The sequence below is a fragment of the Porites lutea genome, chromosome 4 (genome assembly GCF_958299795.1).
Source record: "Porites lutea chromosome 4, jaPorLute2.1, whole genome shotgun sequence".
Taxonomy (NCBI): Eukaryota; Metazoa; Cnidaria; class Anthozoa; order Scleractinia; family Poritidae; genus Porites; species Porites lutea.
In genome coordinates, this window is record NC_133204.1 from 4800351 (window position 1) to 4820317 (window position 19967).

General features: G+C 39.7%; 2 protein-coding genes across 2 annotated transcripts; one reads left to right on the forward strand and one right to left on the reverse strand.

Moving 5' to 3' along the window:
- The first annotated feature begins 205 nt into the window (after nt 1-205).
- On the forward strand, nt 206-9758 carry LOC140935314 (transmembrane protease serine 9-like). Its single transcript, XM_073384867.1, has 8 exons — nt 206-323; nt 2780-2975; nt 3544-3696; nt 4476-4760; nt 5526-5713; nt 6621-6822; nt 7893-8051; nt 9310-9758. Exons 1-8 carry the CDS (start codon nt 269-271, stop codon nt 9701-9703), a joined length of 1632 nt encoding a protein of 543 aa, XP_073240968.1. The 5' UTR covers nt 206-268; the 3' UTR covers nt 9704-9758.
- Nucleotides 9759-10730: 972 nt separating this feature from the next.
- On the reverse strand, nt 10731-19675 carry LOC140935363 (uncharacterized). Its single transcript, XM_073384912.1, has 6 exons — nt 19541-19675; nt 19369-19409; nt 17600-17626; nt 16569-16650; nt 12972-15001; nt 10731-11635 (listed from the first exon to the last, which is right to left on the reverse strand). The coding sequence occupies exons 1-6, from the start codon at nt 19596-19598 to the stop codon at nt 11450-11452; spliced, it is 2424 nt and encodes an 807-aa protein (XP_073241013.1). The 5' UTR covers nt 19599-19675; the 3' UTR covers nt 10731-11449.
- Nucleotides 19676-19967: the final 292 nt, after the last annotated feature.

Sequence of the window (19967 nt, forward strand, 5' to 3'; positions counted from 1 at the left end):
TTGATTTTTTTAGCTAGGAATCCGGATTGAGAGAATACAAATTTAGAACTTCATACATGAACTTCCTAAACTATCAACAAGAGAAGCAAACTTTGATTGTTTAAAAGTAAATTGTGACGTCAATTGGGGTTAATGCGTGTGTGCTCATGTTTTAAAAAGGGTTTTTAAGTGTTGCTACAACTTGCTCGAAATTATTTGTTTTTCTCCTGCTTATAAATTAAAGCTTAATTAGACTGATCTCACAGTTGCTTCGGGTCCTTTGGCGAGAATGTTAACTACCGGTATCCTGTTTTTAAGCCTTTGGGCGGTTTCAAGTGCTCAAGGTAAGTCTTTCGCGCGAATGATATCTTTTTCAGTCCTCTGACTTGTCTGTATTGTGGATTTTTGTCTTATCTATATTTGTTGGACTTTAAAGGGTCATTCATTTACAACAGCAGCACCCAACGACTTTTTTCAGCAAAATAACGGTTTTCCTAGTAATTTCTTAGCTCGAGAAAAGCTAAAATATTGGATAACCGATCCATTCGTCAATGATATTCACTTCAGGCGGTTGTCTACCTTACTTACGATTTTCGAAAGTTGCGTTTTCACATTTTATTACACATATATTGCAATTATTGTTACAAAAGGTCTCTTGAAAATTTCGATCGGTGTAAAGACAAAACGTCCCATAGAATCGAATCTTCTCCGATCTCCATGTCCTCGAATTTTGCCTGCGGGCCCAAGGGCAGCTAACAGTTTCGGATGGGACGGAAAAGCAACCTAAAATTTTGGAGACAACCAATAAAGTAAAGTTCCCCTAAGACATACAAACCGAGAGAGAATGAGGTAAGAGAGCGAATCCCCGTGCCCCATGATAATTATTTTAAATCTTTTTTTAGTTCGGTCCATACCGCGAAGGTTATTTTTGAATTTTGTTCTTATGATCACGCGGTCTAATTTTACGTGGATCATCAAGGTATCAGTTATTACAGCTCGCTTGTGCGTGCTGCGTGGACGCTGTCAGTTGGCATGAAATCATCCATTTTTCCAATGTAATCATAACTATAACAAAATTCTCAAATCTGATTGGTTCTCAACTGCCCTGATTTCAGCCTTAATAGGACAGTTTAATAGGACAGTACGCGTCATGCCTAAGTAATTGGAAAGTACGCGCCATCACGCGCGCGCTTAAATGGCTTTTTTTTTCATAGCTAGCGAAAAAATCTTGGAATTTCTTGTGTTTTGATTTAAAAAGAGCCCTATATATCACAAATTTTGTTAAAGTTATGATTAATTGGTAACAGAACTTCGTGTCGTCCAATTCGGTCTGTAATCATACTCGTGATTAAACAAATCGGACTCCCGCTACGCGGTCGTCCGATTTTGTTAATCACTCGTATGATTACAGACCGAATTGGACTCCGCTCAGTCCTGTTACCATTACTAATCATGTAGCAAGGCCCGGTTCATTAACAATGCGTACACTCGAAACAAACAGATAAGTAGTGTTTAGGACAGTTCCATGCAAATTAACCAAGCAGGCTTCTGAAAAAGAGAGAGACAACCATGTAGGACACTTCCGAAGTATCTAGAAATAACTGGTCATTGCGTGTCTCTGATTCACAATTCAACTTAATTTCTCTGTATCGAGCTGTACCCACAAGTCGGTTACCGTTACGGGGGTCCGAGTCATGCGGAACGTGAAACATAACGCGGAAAGGCGCGCGGGTCGCTGTTTTAGGTAACATTCTGAGCAAAAAGCTCCTGGCAAATTTAGGGTCATAACTTAGTGCTTTTAACCATCCGAAAATATTCTCGTACCGTTTATGAAGAAAAATTAAATGCAGAACAAATTTCATCATGGAAGTTCATTAATACTAACCATGGCAGACACAATTTTTTAGTGATTTTTGCACAAAATAGACGAATTTCCTGGCCAAATGACATTCTTTATAAATTTTGAAAAATTTTTATGCAGAAATATGCCTTGTTAATTTCTTTTGCGGAATATTCTGGGTTTCCTGAGACCAAAATATTTTTTTTCTGAAAATTTAATTTTTGCCCTTTCCAATGAGGTATAGCTTTATATGGAATTGTAAATAACAACAGAGATATATATTTTTTTTAAAGTTGCATTGTCAAAAATACTTTCAAAAAAAAGGAGGAAGACAAGGAGTTAAAAGTTTAAAAAGTTGGCCCAAATGTTTCAAGTTTCAATCCACCTTCACCCTTACTATCCTTAGCAAAATGAATGTCTGATGATAATGATGATTAAATTCTGCAAGCAGAATACTGCAATGCTGATCGTACTACGTGACACGACACCGAAAGAACTCTAAGCAGAGCGGGATTGTAGCCATAGACAGCTGTTTCGCCGTCTTTGGGGCTCGTCAGTATGGTGTAATAACAACCAGAGATCAGGCTCTGATGAAAAATATCGGCGCACTCTGATTTTAGCCCTGACCTAGCACCCCTAACACCCAAAGAATCACGCTATATCACGTGTATTCTTAGGGGCAAGAGTCCAAGTGTCAAGTTGTTAATGATGATGATCATTATTGTTAATTTTATTAATAATATCATTATTTTTTTTTCTTTTCGTTTAGTAATAGTACTATAAGGTATTGTAGTGATGCAAAAAGGTGTTAGATAAAACAGGAAATAGTCTCAATCTTATGCCTAGATCAGTATCCGGTTGTAAACAACAAAAGTGGACCATGATGCGAAGACGGGTTTTAGCTATTTAAAAAGGTAGCAAACGTGATATAGCACCTTTAAATCTGTATCCTCCTGCTAGGTCTCTTGTGCGGTAGGAAAGGAAAGCCGAGAATCGTCGGTGGATCGGCGGCTGAGGAAAACGAATGGCCCTGGCAGGCGCTCTTAATGGACAAACGGAAAAATCAATTTTGCGGAGGTTCCCTGATTGACTCTCAGTGGGTGTTAACCGCTGCACATTGCATTGACGGCGAGAGTACAAAGACTGTACAAGTTCGGTAATTTGATTATCATTTCACTGAGAAGACTGAACTTCTTGAATGTGACGTGTTTCCCTGTTTACTCATGGGATGTTGGAGGGGATGTCAGATTGGTACGGAAGTGCCATTTTGACTAACCCGCATTGCACACTAACGAGGTGTACCAGTCCAAGTTTTATAATTGTCCTCTTCTTTTCTGCAAAATTTGTTCTGCTGTCGTTATGTGAAATATTGAAATGACACAATTCACATAGACTACGAGTAGTCCCCGTTTTTCCTTAGGGATAGTAGAGCGGGCGAAACGCGAGCGCACGTACTCGTAGTCCGTACAATTCACACCAGGTACGTGCTCTCACTCCTCCTTAGGCACTTCCTTTCTCGCACTTCAAGTCGCAAACAAAAGCAGTCTTGAAACACGAGTGAATGGTAACGAAACACTACTGGGAAGCACGGGAATACAAAAAAGAGAAGCGAATCGTTTTCTCCTTCCCACCTTTCTTTGCGCGCAAATTTTGAGAGCGAAAAGTCTGGGAACGAAGCAGACTCGTGTTAATGTCTTGAGACAAAGTTATTTGATTTATTTTAGATTAGGGTCACATAAACGAAAACAGCAGAAACCAAATGGAATAGTTCAGGATTTCAAAGTCATTCAAATTATCAAGCACTGGAAATACAACAAAAGGACTCAAAGCAATGATGTGGCTTTGCTGAAGTTGGATCGAAAGGCCAAGTTAAGCAGGTAAGCTCGGGGGAGACGAGGCAGAATAAAGTAAAAACTGATATCACTACTGAGTCCTATTGATTAACAGAATTAAAAGTACGAGGATCATCGCAGCTTAAACGCAACTTTTGCAGTTACTAAATGAAAGTCTGAACAAATTCAGGCTTCCAATTCTTGACCTCGGCGATACTGGCGCAGCGCTTTACCAATTGAGCTTACCAGCCAACTTGAAGCAGGCCATTGAATTGGCTCATTATTATTATTTTTTTTCCATTGTGTCATTCTTTTTGAGGGTTTATGACAAATCAACTTTGGGTGGACTTACAATGCTCTAGCTTCCCTAATGTTCAAAGATGCATGCTTAAGTCATGCAAAGCACGTGGCGGCTCTGAACCCGTTTGAAAGTGTTATGCGTTTCAGACCGAACAAGAATTTTGTACCAAAACTAAAGGTCTATGTGACGGTGTTTTCACAAGCCGGTTTATTTTCAGATACATTTGCCAAGCACTTTTTCCTGCCAAGATGATGCACGCGTTTGAAGTATAAGATATCAAAGAGGAAAACTAAACGTAATTAAAAGGCAAAAAATACTTAATCTTTAGGCTTTGCTGACAAGTTTGTGCTGCCCTTGAAATGAAATGTGTATAACGACTTGCGTTCCTCCCCCATCCCATTTCCCGCTTATCTGGTGCTTTGCTTCGAACCCCCGATAACTCTACCTTTATTCGATTTCCCTTGAAGGTTCGCGTTATCGGGAGTCGACTGTATCATACGCTCCTCTTGACTTGAATTTGCAGAGAGGTGAACCTGGTGTGTCTTCCGGAATCTGTCCCAGATCCTAGCCATGGTCAGAAATGTTGGACAACAGGCTGGGGAACTACAGCATCAGGCGGATCACAACCTGATGTCTTACATGAAGTAGAAGTACCAGCTGTATCCCACGCTATTTGCAACCAGGCTTACAAAGGAAAGATAGACAAGACTATGATATGCGCTGGTCTGAAGCAAGGAGGAAAAGATGCCTGTCAGGGAGATAGTGGGGGACCATTTGTTTGTGGTGTAGGAAATGGAAATAATGAAAGGTGAGTAAGTTGAAAGAAAACGTCTCATTAGCACAAAACTCAGAGAACTGAAGGCAATCGGGTCAATTCAGCAATACAGGGACGAAGACCCGGTACATGTTTCTCGAAAGTCACGATAATTAACTGGCCGGGAATGCTCTTGTTGTTTGATACAAAATGTGATGATGAATTTTAAGCCATCACATTTCTATCATTTTAAGCTTGTATCGACATGCCAGTCCTAGCAGTATGCAGGATGCTTGCCACATGAACCGATTTCAGTGGCCAAAGCTCGCACGAGTCTCAAGCTGTAGCGTAGTGGTAGAGCATCAACCTGGACTAGTAACCAGAATTACGGTCATTGGCTCTACTCCTGCTAGGAGTACTCAGATTTTTTCTACTTAGTCGCCTGTCTGGGCCTTTCGAGAAACGGGCCCCAGCCAGTAGCAATAATGAGGGACAGAGTAGTAGATTTATATATACATGATTCTAAAAAGGTTGCTTACTTGGGCATTTGTCTTTAAGCACTGAGGCACTCAGTTTTGTTTGGCGGCCACTCTAGCAAACCATTACAGTAGTGAGTTCCGTTGGCCCAATTAAAATGCCCAATACCCAATTGTTAATGATCATTTGTCAAGGCAACCTTTTTATGGCAGTGATATCCATAAAACAAAATCTGCAATATGAATTGTGTTTTTTATAACGTATATCCAATGAGCTGTTTGCACATTGCGAGAGTTCATGCAAAATAAGTACTAATTGCTAAACGCTGTCTTTTGCATTCAGATTTTACCTACATGGTGTGACCAGCTGGGGTTACGGTTGCGCTGACCCAGATGCGTATGGAGTATATGCTAAAGTGTCTGTATTTATGAAGTGGATAAAAAAACGAATGGGAAAACCGCAAAAGCCTAGACCAACTATGGCTCCATCTTCCACCGTTCAGCCTCCAGCATCCCCATCCACTCCTTCCGGTAATTAAACTGCCCATAACCTAATTTAGTTTTTCATAATTTTTGTGGCCTTTGTGTATAATTATACACAATTGCTGTCATAGAATATCAAGACAGGGCGTTATAACTACTTCATATTATTATGAGTTATGACGTGACGGATATCACTCTCGCTTGAGTTTGTTTTAGATCAAAACTACACTTTACTAAGAGAACATTTGCGAAAACATTTTACGATCTGAACACAACGCGATTATTTAAGAATTTTTTGAAAGGCTCAAGTTTTGCGTCATTTTGGCACAACATTCGTCTTAGTCCTCTCTCAGTAGCCTATCGGAAAGAAAGGATCTCTGACGTAGAGTAAGGAACTACGACGAAAATTACTTTACTTTCAAACTGTTACCGTTCTCCGTCTGACATTAGCTAGGGACTTTAAGCAAATCACTAAGGTGACTTCTACTACTACTTCCACAACGTCACTGACTATAGCCCGCCAAATTTCAACAGCTACGCAAACGGCTCCCAAACAGTGACTTCGGGGTTTCTCGCTCATTTGCTTTCGCTGTTACTAAAACGCAGGGAAGACGTAATTACTGGAAAACCAGATCAAGCTTAGCGTCATAAAGTTTCTTGATAAAGTGAAAAAAAAAAAATATGTGAAAGGTTTTATAACCAGTGACTGAAAAAAGGAGAAAAGTCAACTTCGACAGGTGGTCTTGACGTTGTAGGATTTGACGCTACGAGGAAAGGTAATTTCCAAGCATGCGCACTGAGTTATTTTTGGGCTTTTTTACTTCCGGTCGCCGTAGTAGAGGTCACCGTTACGATTTGATTAAAGTCCCTAATAACTTACACCTGCTCGTCTGAACGACTGAACACTTAAGCAGCATATTTTTGGTGACACTTTTTAAATAAAAAATCACCATAGGAGCTCGAGTCTGTGGAAAAGGGCCAGACTCACGTATTGTTGGTGGAACTGCGGCGAAGCACGGAGACTACCCCTGGCAAGCGCTTTTGCAAACGGCGAAGACTTCTCGACAGTTCTGTGGAGGAACGTTAGTGCATCCAGAGTGGGTGGTAACGGCCGCTCACTGCGTGGAGGGCAGCAAATCAAGGGACATTATTGTGAGGTGAGAAGAAGTATTTTCGAAGAAGAAGTGAAACAGCTGATCACGGGTTAAAACAATTAAATCAATCATCTACATTGTAATAACTCGACTTTTTCTTAACTTAGGGTGGATTTTCACTGTCGCGAAATTTTTACGTGCGTACGCACGTACATTTTACGCGCGTAAATAAAATAGAGGCAATGAGTGTATGGTCACGGGCATTTAGCGTTTAAGTTGACCGAGGTTCAACTTTAACGTTAACGCGCGCGCGACCTTCCATACATTGCCTCTATTTTATTTACGCGCGTAAAATGTACTTGCATACACACGTAAAACTTTACCGACAATGGAAATCCACCTGGCTTACCAGACCTCGAGCCGAGGATATATTTTTAGAGTAAAAATATGAAACATGGAGTGTTTTCGAGCTCAGATACCTGTCCGTGTTGTAATTGCTTTGTTTTGATAACTGACAAGTTTATTGCTTGATTGGAAGAGAACGGAAGACGGAAAAGGTACGGAGTCCCCCTATTCCCTCAAGCCCCTTTCCCATAACGACTACTATCAAACCCATGTTAAAATTAATTGTGGAAGTTAAGCATGGAACTTGTTTTTCACGGAATCGTTTATTTATGGAACCATGGTTTCAAAGCCGAGCTATTACCGAGAAAATGAAACAACTTGATAATGTGGTTTCAGTCTACATGCCACGAGCCAGCCCCCATTTCGTCAACGTTAACGTCTCACGAGGACTTTTGATAACCACGAGCCTCAGATTCAAGTTTTTGCTTTTTATGGAGGGTACTCGGTAATTTCTTGAAACACGGATTTCCGAAATGCTTCATTGACGTATTACAAAATGAAAAAAAAAGACAAAAAACGAGACAAAAAAAGAGGATGGGTAACATTCAGAGTTTGCCTGTTGACGTTCGATGCTGTACAAGTAGAATTCTAGATAGTCACTGATAAACGAAAGATAAAAGACCTGAGGGAAATATAGTCCTCGATAAAATTACCTGCAGGTTTAATTTACTTTTTCTGTTTAAGATCCTTGGTGATTAGGCTAATCATTATATTTTTACTGTGACTAGAATGGGGGCTCATAATAGAGTTGAAAGTAAACCGCCAAATGCGAAGGAACAGAGATTTAAGCTCCTTAAGATCATCAAGCACCCATCATACCACAAACCAATAGACATGAGTCATGACATCGCGCTGCTAAAACTAGAACGTCCTGCTATCTTGGATAGGTAAGTTAATCAGCTGATCAGTTTTGTTCTCCCGTCGACCTGAGAGAAAACACCTCATTCTGTTCCAAATTATGAGTGTGGTAGGGGTGCGGAGAATGTGAGGCTATCACTGGTGCCTTCAGACTCAAACTGAAAACTAAATATGACTTGAGGCTTTTCGCAATTTACTATCGAAAAATTGAAGAGCACACTGAGCAACAGAAGAACATTATACACCAGTAAATCAGAACGGTTGAACAGAGAATTCATTGCATGCTGGTGTATTAACCAGAATAGAAACGCATGCGTGCAAAGCCAAGAGAAAAGTTCAAGAATAGCATAGTCTGTGGTGGAAGAAGTATTTTGATTTATTATTCTTTTAATTACTTTATTTCTTGGAAATTTTGCTTAACTGAGTGTACAAAAAGGTCCCATACCAGCAGTATTCTTGGGGCGAAACGTAACTTAAAAATAAATGTGTTCGATGGTCTGGGATAATGCTTACACCGCAAATAAAGAAATAGCGCTAAAATCAGGGGGGCGTTTCTGTGAGTAAAACACAATACTATTTTGGGCATCTAAATTGTCTCCCTTAAGTCAGGGCGAATACAGTCAAATTACCTAGGCAGGTCTCTAGGATTGATTTGAGTCTCTGTTTGGGCTTTAAAAGACTTTTCTTTGGGCTGTTTAATTTAGCTTAAATTGATTTCAAATGGCTCCAAGGCTTTGGCCTGAAGGGCTAAATTTAGACTGCCGCCCAACTTGCTGCTCGCGGCTTCGCTGGTGGCACATTCATATCCGGCGCGCTCTGACAGATTTTCAAGACGCTGCACGCGCATACTCGCAGTCTAGGCTTTGAAAATTTTCTGGAGAAGAAAAAATATATATATTTATATATCTAACGTTCCCGCTGAATGGACCTTTTCCCTCCAACAATAGTACATCTCCAAAGTAGCCATTATAAAAACTAAGAGTGCGACCATTGCTTTTTTCTCTTCTCCACCTGTCTTCCTCCTTGTTCTTTCTTTTTCTTCTTTCTTTTTCCTTCGTTAGTGTGCTTTTGGAGCTTATCGAGCCCAAAAACACCTTCCTTTTGACGCCCTTTCACTCAAATGACAGCAAATTTCGTTAGGTTGGTATTCAAAAAAAAAACAAACGGCTAGATAAAAAAAAACATATCATATTCGGGACTGAGGCAGATATTTTTTAATTTACAGTGTATTTATAATTAAAAGTCTCTTTTCAATGCGAAATTTACGTACGCCTCCTTATTTTTCAGCTACACCAATCTCGCATGTTTACCATCTAGTGATCCAGTTGTTGGAGATTCGTGTGTTATCACAGGTTGGGGTACACTGGCGTCTGGTGGAAGTCAACCAGACAAGCTACAAGTAGCTACCGTTCCCGTGGTACGTCAAAGTACATGCGAAAAGGCTTATAAGCAGTACGGTATTCATGCATCAATGATTTGTGCAGGATTGACTGAAGGGGGAGTGGATTCATGCCAGGGAGATAGCGGCGGACCAATGGTGTGCAAGGATGCTTCTGGGCTGTACAGTCTTCATGGTGTCACAAGCTGGGGTGTTGGATGCGCTGATAAAGGCAAGTACGGTGTGTACGCCAGGGTGAAGTATCTCCTCACATGGATTAACAAGCAGATCAGCAGCAATTGAGCATAAAAATGGAACTTTATCAGGGGCAATGATTTAAAAAAATATCCGGAAGTAGTCTGATAAATGCTTATAATAGTGCATGTAGTGGTATTTCGAAACTGCCATCTGCAAGTCTTTTTTTTCCTTCGAAAAGATCGACACGGGAAAGAGATAAAGGTGCTTAATAAAGGTCGCAGGTAATCAAAGGACTAATGGCAACTTCAGTAAATAAGCAACAGTTAGAGTCTGAGATTGCTAACGTACATGCTTATACGTATGTCTGCGAGTGATGTCTGAGAGAAAGCAGTTTATTGAAGAAGTATTAGGTCTTTGTAAGGGGAGGGAATGTAGATACTGAAATGCAAGAGCCGAGATAACTTTCCTTAAGGGGTATTTTGATCACAATAAGCAATAAAAATAATGGAAATGTTCTTAGACTCTTAAGCATTTTATGTCTTTCAATCCGTTCATGTGCATTACCACATGTGACATATAAAACATGGACTTGTATGAAATATTTTTTATCCCAACTCTGCCAGGGATTAAACACTTAAACTGATGGAACAACCTATAGGCGGCGGAGAAGGGGGCAGGGGGCTCCGTAGCCCCATCCTCCAGGGGGCAGAGCTTCCCCACATTTTGGCGCTCAAAAAGAGTTTTAAGGATGCATTTGACATTATCTGTGACTTTAGAGCGCATATTTTATACCCTCAGACGACTCAAAAACTAATTAAAAAGCATCATGAAGCAGTACCGCCCGAACAACTGCCTACTGATGCATTGTCACAAATCGATTACGGACACACTAGACGCTGTGATTATTGCGAAGAGGTTTGCTTCTGCCAACGAACAACTCAAAGGCATTTTGGAAAATTTGAGTAGGGGTATGCGTATGGCTAGGTGGAAGATGCCCCCCCCCCCCCCCTCACCTCCAAGTTTCGAAACGCTCCGCCGTCTCTGCAACCCCCCTTCTCTCCCCTGTAAGATATGGGTACCAGCTTGACACATGTTCAAGATTGAAGAAGCAAATAAAACGGAGCAAAAAAAATTCAGATTCTTCGTTTTCTTTTATTTTTCGACATGCTTCCATATAAGGTTTAACATATTAGCCAATCCTACGTCAGTTATTTCGTAAAACCTTCTTTTAGACTGTGGACTAGGAGAGATATAACTTAACCCACATGGAAATGTCAATTTTGTGGAGAAAAGAAGTGTATCCTGCATTTACCATAATATAATCACTTAAGCTGACATATAGAGAAATGAAAATCTGCCAGTGGACAAGGTGTCGAGAAAAACGCTGTATTTGGCGGTTACATAGTGGCTCTTCAGTTTACCATTTTTCCGACAGAAACTAAAGAAGCTAAGCTAAAAAGTTGCCATAATTTGACCAACCAAACCATTATATTTTTCTAGACCGTTTATTGCTACTTTTTTGAGTTAACATGAAAGTGTAACGTCGCGTTCTCTACTTTTTTCTCGTAAAGTGGGGAGAGGGGAGGGGGGGGGGGGGGTGGGTGGCGCTAGACATACGCAAACTATTCGAGTAAGAAGAAAAATTATTACATTTTATATATTTGTATGAAAGCCGGACCACACAAGGTTTCATCATTAGGTTTTCTTCACAAAACACACCTAGCTAACTTTACCATTTTTATGTCCGATATGTAAAAAATCTCTAATGTTCTACTGGCAAACTTCAAAATTGTTCAAAACCATTTCAAGCGACTTACAGCAACTTACAAGAATGCATTATTACTGTAGTATCTAATTCTCCAGCTGTCTTTCTTGCTCGTCCTCGCTATCCTGCCCTGCCGGTACAGGTTCTTTCTTTGTTTCATTGTTAGTAATTTCCTTGTTATGATTCATGTCGGGATCTTCCTCGACTATTTCAGTTGTTGGTTCCATGCTGGGTTTTTCTGTGATTTTCGCGACCTCAATGAGTGGCGGGTGCTATTGAAAAAAAACAAAAACAAGACAATAAGTGAAGGTGAAACTATTCTGCAGTACAAAGTGGCTTAAACTCCTAATAATGCTCTGTCGAAATTCAAGAAATTTAAGTTTCGTGGGCATCTACGGGATGCTTTATCAAGGAAAGGGGAAATCGCAGCGGGATAGGGGTCATTCAAAGAGGGTCTCAATAGGGTGGTGAGTTGACGGTCAATTTTCACCGATTTTGACGGTTAATGGTTAAATTTTTAGAACTTTTGACGGTTGAATGTTAGTAAGTGGAAATTTAACCCGAACGTTAAAGTAAATATTAACTTCTGTATGAATTAATATTAACTGTTGTGTTTTAAAAGTTGCCTTGGCCTTCCACGCATAAAATTTCAAAATATTTTCACAATAAGCAGGTTGTAATGTCTAGAAAGAGTGTTTTTGAGAACATAGGAACTGGTTTTTTCCAGTTTATAAATTTTTCAGGAGACACAATCCCGTGAAGACCAGCTGAAATAGAGAGATTTGAAATGCATTGAAACTTTTTGAGCTTTTTTGACGGTCAATCTTAATCTGCAGTTCTGACAATTGACCATAAAAAATAACCTTTTTTGACGGTTGACAGTTAACCCCATTGACACCCTAATCGAAAGCACCAGCTGGTTTCGACCAAACGCTCAAAAGCTAGAGCCATACTGCATCTTTACAATTCAGGGATGACAGGTTTAAATATTAACTTTAAGCAAGTATATATCGCGGCAGGTGCGGAGGTTACTCACCAAAGTTTTGTTCGAGAAGGCTATAGGTACGCCCCGATGAAAAACCCCTTACAGTTAAATATACCCTCTTTTCTAAAAAAAAAGATACCCTATTCTATACCTTCATTTAAAAATGGTAACCCCTTCAAATTCTAAACCCTTAGAATGCCACTGGCCGGGACGGGAGAACAGTGATAAGCTCAAATGCTATATTTTAATATAGCATGGGCGTTGTATTTAAAAATACAATGCCCTTTTGAATACCTAAATCACTCCCTTCTTTTTCATGTACTTTAACTTGTGAAATGCCTACCCCTCTGAATACTAAAAACTTGAAAAAGGTACCCCTTTCGGGCGGAGCCTCCCTGTAGAGGACTTTGTAGGACTTTATAGTTCTAATCAAGGACACTTTCTAAAAGTCTCCTATTGAAGATGGGACTATACATGATTTCCATGTGGTCATGCTAGCCTAGCCTTCTGCCTCAACTATTGTTTAAATCTCAAGTATTGCTCCTTCCCTTGGCATGGAGCTTCGATGTACTTTAGTGCACGCAAACTAGCTTAAAGAAGCAAATTAAACTCTTTACGCTTACCCCAGTTTTTTCCAGTTTCGTTTCTATGGCCAGTTCTTCTTTAAGCTTCTTTTCCTCTTTGGCTGTTTCCTTCCCACTCAACAGGGGTTTCGTTGTTTCCTTCGTCACTGCCACTGTCGCCTCCGGATTCTTCTTTTCCTTCACTGCAGTAGTGGGTGATGTTTGAGTGGAAACAAACACTTTCGCCTCCTTTGTGTCGTCTTCATTGAGCGTTTTTTCAGCCAAAGCAGCTAACTCAAGTTCTTCAATGGACAAATCTCCTTTTGATTTGGCTTTTGAAGAAGGCTTGACCCTTTCTTTTTGCGGTCCCGTTTCTCGAGTTTTCGTTGACTGCTTTTTTGTTGTAGGAATGGAAGAATGGGTCGTGGGAGCTTCAGTCTTCATGTTCCTTGCTTTGTTCCTTTCCTTGTCAAGAGCCTTGTCAAATGCTTGTGCAATTTTTCTTTCCTCTGGTGTTTCCTTTTCCGTTAGCACTTCCTGTTCATCTTCCAACTCTTTTTCTTCATCTCGGTTGTCATTGGCGTCATCAAGTACGTCCTCATCGGAAGGTGTGGCGGATTGGACCTTTTCAACTTTTTTAGATTGTGCCTTGTCACTCTCAGCAGGTGATGTTTCCATTTGCGGCTTCATCTGAAGATCTTCTTCTTCCGCAGCTTCCTGCTTAATATCCTGATTGTTTCTGCTTCCGGTTTTTATACGCGGTTGTACAAGATCAACTTTCTTCACAGCGACCTTAACATTTTCCTCAGACTTTTTCACCACCGACTTGTCTTCCTTTTCCTTCTCATTGTTTATCATGTCTCTTCTTTCAAGATTCAGGCTTTTTTCTTCCGATTCGTCATTTGAGGCCTTTTGTTCTGTCACCTGAACAGAAATTGTGTTAGTTTTCTTCTTTTCTTCCTTGACTAGAGCTTGCTTGGCCTTCTCACTCTTTGTGTTTCCTTTGCCTACTGCAGCTTTCTCGAGATCTTCCTCCTCACTTTCTTCTGTCTCTTTTCCTTGGCCTTCATCGTCATCGTTTTGCACCTTTTTAGCAGTGATCTCATGAGGCCTATTGTCTTCTTCAACTTCATTTACTTTCTCGACCTCTACACTGACTGTAGTGGGAGTCAATTTAACTTTTACTTCTGTAGCTTTCTCAGTCGGAGAAACCTCTTCAACTGAAATAACCGTTTCTTTATTGTTGCTTTTCTTTGTGTTTCCAATTGCCAAATCAAGATCCTCTTCATTTTTCATCTTTTCAACCGAAATCTGAATGAGAGGCTTCGTTTCCTTTTTATTTTCTTCCTCGTTTATCTTTTCCACTACAATGCTTTTTTTAGACGTTTCTTTTTTCTTGACGTTTGTTTGCCTGTCATCAGGGGAAATCTTCTCAACTGAAATATAAGGTTTGTTCTTTCTTATTCCTTCGACTTCGAGATCAAGTTCTTCGTCATTTGCTGTCTTCTTCACTGAGATATGAGCCGGAGGCTTTTCTTCACTCTCTTTCTTCCTCTCTACTTCTTCTACAACTACGCTTTCAGCTGACGCTCCCTTTTCCTCCTCTTTTTGCTCCTCTTTCTGTTCTATTTGCACTTTTTCTACGGAAATTTCATCAACTTTCTCCACAGGCGCGCTTCCTGTAGCTATTTTTGTTACCTGTATTTTGCCTCTGATGCTTTCTTCCGCTACGTCCTGCTTCGTTTCCTCCCCTGCAGATACCTTCTCTACTGAAACAGTATCTCCAGTATTTTCTCCTGCCTCGCTTGGCGCTGGTGTTACTTTTTCCACTTGAATCTCATCCTTCCCAGAAGGGGTCAGTTTTTCTACCTTAATTTCGATTTTACTTTTCTCCTCGCCTTTGTTCTCTTTGACAACAACTTCTGGTTGAAGTTTTTCAACCTGGATTTTTACCACGGTACTATTACTTCCAGTTAGTGTTGGAGAAATTGTGCTGATGGTTTGGTTTGTCGGTTTCAGGGTCGGTGTAGTAATCTCAATTTTCTCATTGATTGGAACGGTTGTCTCAGCGGAAGGTGTGGAAAAAATGTCTAAAAGAAAGACAAAACAAAGTGACATCAGTGAGTCTTAGGGTATATGAATAGAAAAGAGCGTACTGAACAAATCGAACGAGCCAGGCCGCATTGCTGGGAACGTTGTTAGCCATCTTTGATCAATTATTTGTTGTCTCTTCTTACTTGGACTGTATGCTCATCCAACCATCACTTCGGTGACTCTTCGGTGCTGCTCGGCAACATTATTTGTCGATCATTTCCATCGTCGTCGTTTACGTCGTTTGATTTAAAACGCATTGTTTCGAATGGGTGAAACAAAATAGGCTGCAAAAAAATCCTTATTTTTACATAGTCAACTACGCACGAACAGTCAAACGAAAGGTCTGGAGAAAGGCTGAAAACAGTAAATGAGACTGAAGAGCGGCACGTATGTGCCACTTCTGTTGCCGCACCGGCGGTTTTTGCGTTGAAAAAGCGAGTTTTATAGGAAAAAACGACTGTTTTGCAGTCTAACATAAAAACACAAGGCAAAATTTAGAATGATAAAACCTTAACTACAGTCAAACCGCACTTTACGAACACCCGGTTGATACGGACACTTTCTATGCCCCCCCCCCCCCCCCCCCATCCCCGGGTCCTTATTGAGAGAAAACGTAAGGGCTTTCCCCAGGGACAAAGCAAACTGTCCGTAATAATGGGGTGTCCGTATTAAGCGGGTCTACGTTAAGCGGGGTTTGAGTGTAGAAGCAAAACCACAACAACAAATAAGCGACGATAGACGGATCTTGAGTAGACCAGGATCAGTAAAGAAGATGGACAACCAAGTAGAAAATCAGTAAACTGATCCTTACAGCAAGAACACTGGGGGAAATATGTATATAAAGAAAAATCAAATTCACCATTTTAGAGTTTTCTTCAAGGTCGTATTATTCTACTTGCAATTTGTATCAGGGAAAAGGTCCTTGTCTGAGGGTCTCAATGGGGTTAACCGTCAGCCGTCAAGCAGCCTAAAAATTGACCTTCAATCGTCAAAAAAAAGGTTTTTTTAATGTCAACTGTTAAAAATGCAGATTAAGATTGACCGTAAAAGTCGGAAAAGTTTCGAGGTATTTCGAATCTCACTATTTCATCTGGCCTTCACGGGATTGTGTCTCCTGAAAAATCTATAAACTGAAAAAAACAGTTCCTATGTTCTCAAAAACACTCTTTCTAGACATTACAACCTAATTGTAAAAAAATATTTTGAAATTTTGTAAGTGAATTAGGCCAAGACAACCTCCAAAACACAACCGGTGACAGTTGATATTAATTCATACAGAAGTTAATATTTACTCTTAATTAACGTTTGTACTAAATTTCCACTTAATATACTGAACCGTCAACCGTCAAAAGCTCTAAAATTTAATCGTCAACCGTGAAAATTGGAAAAAATTAACCGACAACCGTCAAAGCTACCACTCCATTGAGACCCACCCCTCTGCACCACAAGAAGCGACTTGGATCCGCCGCTGAAGGTCTGTGGTAGTGGTGGTGGTAGTGGTGGTATTGTTTTAGTGTCTTTTCAATAGGACTTTGAGAGACTGAAAATATGTAGCCCGCTCACCTGTGGATGGTCCCTTGCTTGCTGTTGCTGTCTCTTTCACCTTCTTTCTAACAGCGTCAACATGGTCCTCGATCTCTTCCAACTGATTTGATAACGAAGAAATCAAAAACCAGTTAGTCAGGTCGTCTTGTAAGTGACATAGGTTTGACCTTTTCTTCAAAGAATAATTCTCAAAAGGATAATTATAAAAAGCAAAATTTAACAAACATCTACATGACTTTTTAGTGTTAAGTGTTGTTAGTGCTTAGCATCATGACTAATTTTAATCATCCAAAGAAACTTTTATATCATCTATCCATCCGTTTCTCTCTACGTATTTTATATTGCTTTTTTATTTGATACCTTGTCTGACGTTTTTTTCTTAGTCTTTTTGTATGTGATCTAAATATAAACTTAGAATTAAATGGACATACAGCTGAACCTCTAAGGCTAAAAAAGAAATCTAGAAACAGAATTTAATCTGGAAACAAACGAGTGGGATTACTTTTGACAGATAACTTCCTATCTACAAGTACACGTGCATGCAGTTAGTAAAAAGCCGCGAGTAAGAACCTGCTTTTTCCCAAGTTAGCCTATTAACAGGTTCTTACATAAATGGTAGTTAGCGCAAGCTAAATAGCCTAAAATACACTGTAGGTAAAGGTATCTGGTGATATTCAGCTTATTCCTTATATAAAATCTGCATATCATTACATCGCAGTTGGAGTGATATTTAGGCATCTATGTCTGCAAAGAGGATGTTGACTTACACGTGTCTTATTTGCCCAGGTGTATTGACATTTTTATTATTATTGATTTTTTTGATATCTATTTTAGAAAAGAAGAACTGGTTTCAAATATTAGGCTAAACAGGTTCTTGTATAAAGGTCTATTGTATACTCTTGTAGAGAATCAAAGTACATCGGCAAATTTTAGCCTAACAGCATGTTAAAAACCAAGTCCTTACACGCCTTTTTTTTTTTTGCTGTCGTGACGGATTATTATTATTATTATTATTATTATTATTATTATTATTATTATGCATCACTGACCTCAGATTCCAGTTCCTCGACAGAAATCTGCAATACATAACACAAGGTTCTAAAGTAAGCACAAATTACAAACAGAAAATGACACTTGGCTAAGGGCAAGAAAAAGATGGAGAACTAAAGACCAGAAAAGAAGGTCCGTGAGAAAGCCAAGCTCTGGGGGATTTTTTCAGACCAAACGGGGAAATCAGTGAATGATAAAACAGAGGGGAAAAATTAGGATATCAACAGACTTACCAAATAAATCATTTTATAACAACCAATCCAATGAACAATAATACAATCTAACGTTGACCATGGCATTTTAAAAAAAATTTTCAAATTCTAGTAGTATCTCCAGGAGGATTGTGAGGAAGGGTGGGAGGGAGAGGCTGCATAAGGAGCCATTAATCCTTTAAGCCCCAGTATCCACATACAAGTTCTCCAAACTGATCTCCATACATTTCCTTAAAGAATGAGTTGAGAGAATTTGATAAAAGATCAAGGCATTTTTTCTTGGGTAATCACTTTATTAATTCTCATAATTTATCTCTAGACAGTGTATGGATATTGTTAGGGGAAAATTGATTTTGGTCACTATTGGCACCTAAAGGGTTAAAACAATCGATCCTGCAGACGATCATTTTAAGAGAGCCATATCTGGGCATGGAAGGACAAGGGAGGACATGATCGCAGTTTTAAGGGGGATGGGGTGGGGGTGGGAGCCCGGGGGTGGTTTTAAATATCGGAAGGCTAGATGACGGGGGATACTTTTAAGTCTACATAACCACATAACACGCCTGTGTGAAGAAACGCTATTTGCCGAAGTGGAGGCGGTCGTGCCAAGTTGCATTTGGTCAAGTTACACATAAGGGACAATAGTGATGCGAAAGAAGACACTCCTTTATCCTCTCTTGATTAATAATATGGTTAGCGTACACACAATATGTCTCTCTTGAAACTTTAAACGGAGAAGAGAAAAAATATTTAACCCTCTTTCAGCAATTTTGCAATTCTAGACTCCATTGGTGCATCGACCTCCACTTACGAGATCACACGACAACAAGGAAATGACCCCATTTCAGCGTTACAGGATGCTTCAGGAACGTAACATTAACCACATGCATGAAATCATTCGTGTTGTGGGCTGTAATAAGTAGATAGTTTTCGAATTATCTTTCTACTGCTTGAGCAAATGCCTTAAAAATTCCTTAGAACCAGTACGAAATCGAGAGCTCGAGTAAGGGTATATTGCTGCCAGATAACATATTAAATTGCTGTTAAGCTTTTTTTAACTTTTAAAGGTTAACATGACAATCCGAGTTACTTAGCATGCCTTCACGCAATAAGAGCCGATTCCCAAAAGACAAGTACGTATTGTTTCGCGCAGAAACATGGAAATAGTTTTCACAAATACTGGATAGTGTCCCTCGAATCTTTGTTAAATACTCCTCTAGATTTTGAAGCTATCAGTGAGAGTACTCACGACAAACATTTCCTAATCTACAGACGTCCTCGATATTGAACTCAAACATGTCCGTGCTTTTTTAGCTCGTAATGCCGTAAAACCAATTTTTAAATCTATTTTTCACGCTGATTACCCATCAGAAACCCTTTTCTGCACTTTCCTCTCCTTTAAGAGCAAACAAGCAAAACATATTAACCAATTTCTTCCCGGCCCATTGAAGTCACGCCATAAGCCTTCCTTTTATGTTCCTGTTCCTGCGGTCCGGCCAAGATTATCTACGAGTAGTGATTCATAAAGTGATGTTTTTAAGGCATGCATAACTTACCGTTCTTTCTACTCTGCCTTGATCACTTTTATCTATTGGCACTGGAATAAAAATGGATGAAAGAAAACAAAGAAAGGTCAACACTTCCCATCAAGAAAGAAAGGAAACTCAGCTCGGTTCCTTCCCCAGTCGTCAGAAGTACCAAGGGCATACAAAGTATAGTTACACTTACCAGGTAACGCCAAAGTTGCACAGAAGGAAAGCAACATTACGACGGTAGCTACATTCATCTTGTTGTTCTCCTCTAATGTCCCGCACCTATTGAGTGCTTTCAGACATTCCTTAACACTTAGCTGATTTGACTTGGCCCTTTGACTGAGGAAAGTGAAATCTGATCTGAACTTGTCAAGTCATGTTTTCTCAAAATTAATCCCACTTACTTCTATGTCTTCTATAACTTATCAAAATAAACGACCTTAATCTAATCAGTTTTTTAATCTGGAGAAAAAATAATTCAGTCCATTCTCCTCCACATTTTTTCCCTTTCTTTCTGTCCATTTAGTTTTGTATTAGGTCTTAAACTGATTAGCAAATATTTGGTTCTGATTTACTAACTGAATTTATTTATTACCGTATTTATTCGATTAACCGCCCTGGGC

What these genes read in the sequence shown, in the direction of transcription:
- LOC140935314 (XM_073384867.1), top strand. Translation starts at nt 269, where the DNA reads ATGTTAACTACCGGTATCCTGTTTTTAAGCCTTTGGGCGGTTTCAAGT. An exon ending in CGAAAGGCCAAGTTAAGCAG is followed by an intron (nt 3,697 to 4,475) that starts GTAAGCTCGGGG and finishes TTGAATTTGCAG; the next exon opens with AGAGGTGAACCTGGTGTGTC. An exon ending in TCAAGGGACATTATTGTGAG is followed by an intron (nt 6,823 to 7,892) that starts GTGAGAAGAAGT and finishes TACTGTGACTAG; the next exon opens with AATGGGGGCTCATAATAGAG.
- LOC140935363 (XM_073384912.1), bottom strand. Translation starts at nt 19,598, where the DNA reads ATGAATGTAGCTACCGTCGTAATGTTGCTTTCCTTCTGTGCAACTTTG. An exon ending in AAGGCAGAGTAGAAAGAACG is followed by an intron (nt 17,627 to 19,368) that starts GTAAGTTATGCA and finishes TATGTATTGCAG; the next exon opens with ATTTCTGTCGAGGAACTGGA. An exon ending in TCGAGGAACTGGAATCTGAG is followed by an intron (nt 16,651 to 17,599) that starts GTCAGTGATGCA and finishes TTATCAAATCAG; the next exon opens with TTGGAAGAGATCGAGGACCA.